Here is a 7998-nt window from a genome sequence, read left to right as displayed (position 1 = left end):
CTTCCTTCTTATCTTCCTCGGCTCCCAAGTTAATCACCTCTACTAACTCCTCATGAGGCTGAATGGTTTTCTTTTCATATTCCAATAACCGAGCAAGTCCTCCGGGATTCATCATCCTCCTCCTCTTCAGCCTCGTAGACAGGAGATTCGTAGTTGGGAGAGAGTGCAGGGTTATTATGTTCAACGGGCTCATAAATGCCTAGTCTGCATATGATTGATGATTGATTTTAGAAAATGAGTGAACAATGCGGACTTTTTATAATTAATTGAAATCAGAAAACAAAAATAAAATATTTTGGGTTTTTTGTGTTACCATTTTCCAGAAAGAGCAATAAGCATAGATATCGGGATAAACCACATTTTCCATTAATAAGAGTAGTGCTTGAAACAAAACAGCCCTACATAATTGCGCTTTCGTCCTGGGCAAGACGAAAGGATCCTTTTTTGAAAAACAAACAAACAGAAAAACAAAGACACATTACTTTGATGCATGAACCACTGAAGGGATGTCAACCGCGTCCCAGTTGCGAACAAGTTTTCCAGGTGTGACAAATGCAAGCACTATCTCTTCAGGAGCATCTTCCAAGACAGCATTGGCTTCTGGCGAGTTGTTGATGAACCCGACGCTACAAAAGGTGCTAGTAATGGAGCTTGATCCAACACTGTTCGTTGCGGATCCTGCAGAAGAAGCAAATCCCAGTCCTTCACGGTTTTTACTCTCCAGCAACTGCACAACTTTTCCCCATCCTACACCTGTTCCTTCCTGCACCACTTTCTGTGCGCTCTTCCAAGTAGCAAAAGATACTTCATTTTTCTCTGGCTTTTTACCCTCTAAAGTCAGGCCTTGGAAAGAGGTTCCTTCTGTTTCATCAGCACCAATAAAGGAAAAAGCTGACAAATGACTAACCAACAAGGCTTCCTCTCCACTCACAGTGATCAATTTCCCATTTCTGACAAACTTCAGCTTTTGATGCAAGGTGGACGTCACGGCCCCAGCTCCATGGATCCATGGCCTACCCAAAAGGCAACTGTATGCGGCTTGGATATCCATCACCTGGAATGTAATTTGGAAAACAAACGGCCCAATTGTAATGGGCAAATCAACCTCCCCGATAACAGACTTTCTTGATCCATCAAACGCTTTGACAACCACCCCGCTTCTTCTCATGGGAGGCCCCCGGTAGGAAAGTTGATCTAATGTGGATTTGGCCATTACATTCAATGAGGAACCAGTGTCCACAAGTACATTCGACAGAGCATCTGACTTGCAGTTCACCGATATATGTAACGCCAGATTGTGGTTCCTCCCCTCCTCAGGAAGTTCTTCATCACTAAAACTCAAATTATTGCAGGCAGTAATGTTTCCTACTATACTGTCCAATTGATTAACAGTCACGTCCCTCTCCACAAAAGCTTGGTCCAACACCTTCATTAGAGCCTCACGGTGTGCTTCTGAGTTCAATAGCAGAGACAAAATGGATATCTTAGAGGGAGTTTGCAGCAGCTGGTCTACTACTTTATACTCACTCTTCTGGATCAGTTTCAGAATTTCGTCATGATCAGAATTCTTACTAGTCCCATTGGATTGGCCTACTTCCTTCCTTGTACCGGGGCCGTTCACTGTCACCTGTTTAACTGCCGGATCATTCACTTTCTTTGCAAACAATGTGGGGATAACACGTCCATTCCTCAGAACTTTACCGTCATTAGCAACGTTGTCCACAGAAACCGCAGGAGTTAGAGAGGGCAAAGGCACCTCCTGTCCACCTTCCAACATCGTGGCACTATACTTGTAAGGGACCGCTTTTAGAGAAGCATACGGCATAGGTCCTGGCAAGCTAATCACCAGTGGAGTAGTAGTTGATTCCCCACTGTTATAGCTTATTTCCAACCGCTGAAACTCGGGGGTGATGACGCACACTTCTTTGTCCTTCCTCGTGATGATAAGTTCTCTGCTGTCTATCAGCCCTTGTACGTCCTCTTGTACCTTCGGGCATCCTTTTACATTCACAGGACATATTTCACACGCTGCATGATCATGGTCAAACAGAGCTGCCTCGCACATCTTGATATGTATTGGGACCAGGGGAGTTCGAACGTGCTGGACGTTCAGGATGACACCGTCTTCATCACAATCTTGTATCATGTTGACAGCAGGCCCATGGTTCGGCAGAGGGTTCGCCTGAACATTGGGATTCTGATCTTTGAAGGATAGCAAGTTGGCCCGGACTAGTTTTTGCACTTCATTCTTCAGGACATAGCAGTTTTCAACGTCATGACCTGGGGCCCCTTGGTGGAAAGCGCAGGTTAAATCATGACGAAACCAGGGAGGTAAAACATCTGGTGTACGAGGGGGTGTTCTGACCTGGACAAGGTTTTTGGCGAGCAGGGCGGGGAGTAAGTCAGCATATTTCATCGGGATTGGATCAAAGGTTGTTTTCTGGCGGTTTTGTGAGTGATATGGTTGTTGGGGGGTTTGCGGGCGATTTTGTTGTTTTTGAGGGTATGGTGGCTGATGGTATTGCTGTGGAGGGTATTGCTGTGGAGGGTATTGTTGTGGAGGGTATTGTTGTGGAGGGTACGGGTGTGGAGGGTATGGGTAGGGGTAATGTGGCCTTTGTTGGTGATATGATGGGTTTGGGATAGCGGATGCGACATTCGCAACCTGACGATATGGGGTGAAATTCTGCTGAGGCTTACCATGAGCTACCATCCCCACCTCTTGATCTTTCTTCTTCGCAAAGTGGCCTCCAAACTTCTTGGCATTGCTTGCAGCAGGGGCACTTTCCCCAGTCAAACGTCCCTCTCGGACACCTTCCTCTAATCGCACCCCCATGTTGACCATTTCGGTGAAGTCTGTTGGTGCACTTGCAACCATTTTCTCGTAATAAAACTGGCTCAGGGTCTTCAGAAATATTTTGGTCATTTCCCTTTCTTCCAACGGCGGGACAATCTGGGCAGCCACTTCCCTCCAACGTTGGCCATACTCCTTGAACGTTTCCTTCTCTTTTTGTGTCATCGCACGGAGCTGATCACGATCTGGGGCCATGTCCAAATTGTACTTATACTGCCGGATGAACGCTTCACCCAGGTCATTGAAAGTACGAATGCTCGCACTGTCCAAATTCATATACCACTTCAGAGCGGCCCCAGTTAGGCTGTCCTGAAAGAAATGAATAAGCAGCTTATGATTGTCAGTATACATGGACATTTTCCGCGCGTACATCACCAAGTGACTGCGGGGACAAGAGTTCCCTTTATACTTATCGAAGTCTGGCACCTTGAACTTGTGTGGGATAGTAACATTTGGGACCAAGCATAATTCACAGGCGTCCTTCCCGAACAGATCTCTTCCTCGGAGGGCTTCGACTTCCCTTTGCATACCATCAAATCTTTCTTGGAGTTCTTCCATCTTGTCGAAGGCTACAACATTTTCAGCTTGGAAAATTGGTTCAACCTCTTGTTGAATAGTGTGAATCAGTGGAGCTGAATAAGTCATTGCAGCTTGAGGGAAAGAGGTACTGGGTTGCGGAACTGGTGCTGACTGCTGAGCAAAAGGCGGTGGAACTTCAGATACAGCGGGCTGGGGGCTTCCACAGACTGGAGGTGGCATTCCCCATGTACAACCTGGAGGCAAAAAGAGGGGTGGAGAAGTCACCGTAGATAGCGGGGTTGTGCTCACCAAGGGCTGCTCTACAGTAGCGGCGGCAGCTTGAGAGTTCTGGGCTGACAGGAGTGCACTCATCATGGTCGTCAACCTATCCATTCCCTCTCGTAAAGTGGCAACCTCCTCCCTGAGACTCTGATTTTCTTGTTCAACTATATCCATCCTCTTCCGATTGGCCCTGGTGTTGTAAATGCGAGTGGGTTTGTGGAGAATTCGTCGGGCCACTTTCCTTGGGCGGCGGTTGATTGACTCCCCCCCTTTTTGAAGTAGTGAACACAGTGTGAGACTCGATTTAGAAACCACGAATGCAACATGATGCATGCTTATGCTTGTGCAAAAAGAAAGGGAACAAATTATTATCGAAGAACTTGTTAGAGAAATTGTAAACATCATAAACTGAAACACTTCACTTAAGCATTGGAATATTACAAAAATTTTTTTTTTTTTTTTTTTTTTTTTTTTTTTTTTTTTTTTTTTCAAGAGATTTCAGGAGCTAAAATCTAAACATAAGGTCCTAAGAACTTCAGACTCAAACTCCCGGAGTAGATGGGTCCTCGGAATCTGAATGTGCACGGGAGAACAAGTCCATAAACTTCCTCTTCCTTCTAGCATCTTGGTGGAGCAAAACGTCTTTCCGACGAAGCAAGTCGTCCTTCTCAATCATCCTCTGGTTCTGGATAAAAAGCTCACGGCTCTGTTGGGCTATCTTTCCCTTCAAAGTCTCATTCTCTTGCTCTAGCTCCTGGCATCTCCTCTTCCAAGTTTCTTTTTCTTGCCTTTCTTTGGTTAATTGTTCATGAAACTCTTCCTTAGTATCAAAGGGGATAGGCAAGGATGATGGTGGGATGGTGGACGATAGGTATCTAGGTAAGCGGTAGGGTAGACCAAAGCTCTTGGTCCTATCAATAACCCACTGGGTATAAGATTCGTGCACATAGTCTGATTTCTTTCCCAACTGACTTCTGTTGAGTCTGCGGATAGCGCTCCAAGCTTGTGCGAATCTTTCCCTTTTGTTCGAGTGATCTCCATGGTTAAGATAGAATTCATTAGTCAAGGCAAGGTTGTTTGGTTTTGTCTTCATCGGGTACCCAAATTGTCGTCGAGCGAGGAGTGGGTTGTAGCTAATTCCGCCACGCATACCCAAAAGAGGTACGTTGGGATATTCACCACAACTCACAATAATCTCTCCAACATCACTAGCTGCTTGGTACCAAACAATGTCAGATGGGTCAAGAGTCATGATTCGGCGAGGCCAGGAAAGCTTGTCATCATTGGTCTTGAAGGCACGGGATTGAGGTAAGTGGAAGGTAAACCATTGATAGAGTAAAGGTGCACAACAAGAAATGGTTCCCCGGCCAGCCTGGGTACGGTCATGGATAGAATGGTAGGTATCGGCGAGTAGAGTGGGTACGGGGTTCTTTGTAAGAAAGATTTTAATGGCATTGATATCGATGAAGTTGTCAACATTTGGGAAGAATAAAAGGCCATATATAAGGAGGGCTAGGATAGAATGGAAGGCAAGTATACTAGCTGCTTCAGCAAATATGGAGGCTTGTTGGTAGAGGAAGTGGGTGGGGAGACCTTGGAGGCCTCCTTTAGAGGTAAGGTTTGCTTGGATGATGGAGGTTTTAAGATGGAGGGCGGCTGCGATGTCGGAGGGTTTAGGGGTAGGCTCAAAACCATGGAAAGGTATCTTGTCTGGCACAGGTAAACCTACTAGGTAGGAGTACTCTTCAAGTGTGGGGACAAGCTGGTAATCGGGAAATGTGAAGCAATGGTAGAGCGGGTCATAGAACTGAACCAGGGTCTCTAGGCATCCTTCCTCAACATCTACTCTAAGAATTCTGAGCAACTTCCCATGATGAGCTTGAAAATCAACTGGATCACTTAATAAAGATGCTAGCTCCCTTAATCTCAACAGGTCTGTTTTTTTGAAAAGGTACTTCCTAGTGCTTCTCAGTGGGATGTCCATATCTACAAAGTTTACAAAAAGCTTGTCTAAGTCCTTCGATAATTTGGATGAAAAAAAAGAGTTTATGCATGGATGCATGATTATGCCACAGTATGGAGAAAACATGGTGAAGTTAAGTCCAAAATGTTGGAGTTAAGGGTAAACACGCCATTTGGTAAGGACTATGGTTTCATATGTACCTGTATCACGGGTTCTACCAAGTTCCCAAAGTCATTGACCACTTCCGGATATTGTCGGATTACGGGACTACTCCCGGTCCAACAACGTCCATAGGAAAGCCTCGTTTGAGTGTAGTATCGCGTATCAACCAATTCAAGACTACTCTTGATTAGCCACCGCACTACGTCCTAAAAGGCTAAGATGGGTTAAAGGTAACTAAAGGTCCTCAACTTCATAGGTCGCTTGGAAATATCAATGCTGAGCACGACTACTCATGCCAACATAGTAATATTCCCAAGATCCCTCCATTGAGCGGGGTTATCACATGTGCCACATCCGAAACTCACTCTCGGAAAGACACTATGATTATACCACCATCCTATCTTATGTTTCCCTCAAGTCCGGGTGTAGGACTTATCTCACCACTCACGTAAAAGATAAACACTTAGGCACGTATTTACAGTTTCAAATAATAATAAAGCATAAAGATGAAGAAAAACAAGATAGGTTTAACCCACTTAGGAGTGTGATCCCCAGTGGAGTCGCCATTTTCTGTCGCGGTGATTTTTGGATATCAAGCTATTGATTAGCATTGACTCGCATTTTTAAGATCACCACCGATCTTTTATTTTTCCGAAGAAAAGGGAGAAAGCTCGAAAAACCCTATTTTTGAGAGATCAAAGGTCCGGGGGTTGGTTACGCAAAGGGAAGGTACTGGCACCCAAAACGTCTATAGTACTCTATAGGAACCTCTTGCTTATTTTATCTTTATGCTAAATTAATTATTTATTTGGAAATAAATGCTCAAGTGTGGAAAGATTAAAGAGGTGGGTTCAAAAGAAAGGAGAAGAAAAAAAGTTTTTGTTTATTTTTATTTGATTTGGGAAGACAAAGTCTTTTGCCTACATACCCGAATGGGATCAAAATCATGTAGTTCGGGGTAGAAAGTCAAGTGATCGGTTTTGATTGTTTTTAAAGTTCGAAAAAAAGAAGAGTTTAGGCAAGATAAGAGGCCGAAAAGGCATAGAAGAAATAAAAGAAGTGGGTTCGATTGATTTTAAATTGGAAAAAAAGTTAGATTGATTAGAGGTTGATTAAAGATTTGATTAAGAAAGAAAGGATAAAGATTGACCCTTTTTTTGAAATTTCGATTATGGAAAGTTTTTTTGGTTTTTTTGTTTGACTCTCCTTTCTTTTTTTTTTTTTTTTTTTTTTTTTTTTTTTTCTTAGTTATACGGAGATAAGTCTAAACGCGCCGGATTCCTTAAAATGACGTTGGATCAAGTGAGGGCCCTTTTCCTCGGATACGGTTCAAATCACATGATCGTCCTCGGCGGAAAACATAAAATAAATGTGAGTGTCGGTGCAGATTCTCATTTTTATTTTTATTTACATTGGACCTAGATACAGGAAAGGTTTTATAAGCTGTATAAATGAGAATTCCAAATGAAAGGCAACAGGCTCAAATTTATTTGAAAGAGTGGTGACCTGCCAATGGCATGGCTCCACTGATCTTACAAAGTTTGGAAAATGGTAAATATAAATCGAAGGTTCATTGAACACAATAACCGTTGTTCCCTCTGACAACCTTGAATTCCACTGTTTGGATGCTTCAGATTCAGGGTCTCCTTGACATTCCATTGTGCCCCAAATGAACAAAGATCATCTCGATGCAGTTACTTTGTCTTTTGATCTTTAACTTTTGCATAGATCGCCCTTTCGGGTTTTCGACCTATCAGGCTAATTATTTTTTTGTTTGATGTCTCTAATTTTTGCCTGGGCCGCCCTTTCGGGTTTTCGACCCACCGAGACGCTCATTTTTGCCTAAGCCGCCCTTTCGGGTTTTCGACTTACCGAGCTGTTCTTTTATTTTTAGACAAAGTATTTCTTGACTGCATCCGCATTCACGGGACGAGGGAGCTCATCCCCATCCATAGTTGTAAGAGTCAGTGCACCACCAGAGAAAGTTCTCTTGACGACATATGGGCCTTCGTAATTAGGCGTCCACTTGCCCCTAGAGTCGGGTTGGAAAGATAAAACCTTCTTGAGAACAAGATCTCCTTCTTGAAACACACGAGGACGAACCTTCTTGTCGAAAGCCTGCTTCATCCTCTGTTGATAAAGTTGTCCGTGGCACAAGGCTTTCATGCGTTTTTCTTCAATTAGATTCAACTGATCATATCTGGTTTGGCACCATTCA

At 43.8% G+C, this 7998-nt stretch overlaps 2 protein-coding genes across 2 annotated transcripts; both read right to left on the bottom strand.

Annotated features, from left to right (window-relative positions):
• Window positions 1-74: 74 nt before the first annotated feature.
• LOC102669168 (uncharacterized) lies at window positions 75-3988 on the bottom strand. The gene is made up of 2 exons (XM_041007246.1): window positions 483-3988; window positions 75-204 (listed from the first exon to the last, which is right to left on the bottom strand). Exons 1-2 carry the CDS (start codon window positions 3986-3988, stop codon window positions 75-77), a joined length of 3636 nt encoding a protein of 1211 aa, XP_040863180.1.
• A 208-nt stretch (window positions 3989-4196) lies between these two features.
• On the bottom strand, window positions 4197-5639 carry LOC102662744 (uncharacterized). The gene has a single exon (XM_006599726.2). It carries the CDS (start codon window positions 5637-5639, stop codon window positions 4197-4199), a length of 1443 nt encoding a protein of 480 aa, XP_006599789.2.
• Window positions 5640-7998: the final 2359 nt, after the last annotated feature.

This window comes from Glycine max, chromosome 12 (genome assembly GCF_000004515.6).
Source record: "Glycine max cultivar Williams 82 chromosome 12, Glycine_max_v4.0, whole genome shotgun sequence".
In the NCBI taxonomy this organism is placed as follows: Eukaryota; Viridiplantae; Streptophyta; class Magnoliopsida; order Fabales; family Fabaceae; genus Glycine; species Glycine max.
The sequence above is the reverse complement of the archived record's forward strand: the minus strand, read 5'-3'. Positions and strand labels throughout refer to the sequence as shown.

Bases quoted from the DNA above. Each gene is read 5' to 3' on its own strand.
- LOC102662744 (XM_006599726.2), bottom strand. From the start codon at position 5,639: ATGGACATCCCACTGAGAAGCACTAGGAAGTACCTTTTCAAAAAAACA.
- LOC102669168 (XM_041007246.1), bottom strand. From the start codon at position 3,988: ATGCATCATGTTGCATTCGTGGTTTCTAAATCGAGTCTCACACTGTGT. The intron at 205-482 runs GTAATGTGTCTT...AATCATATGCAG, and splicing joins TCAGTGGTTCATGCATCAAA to ACTAGGCATTTATGAGCCCG.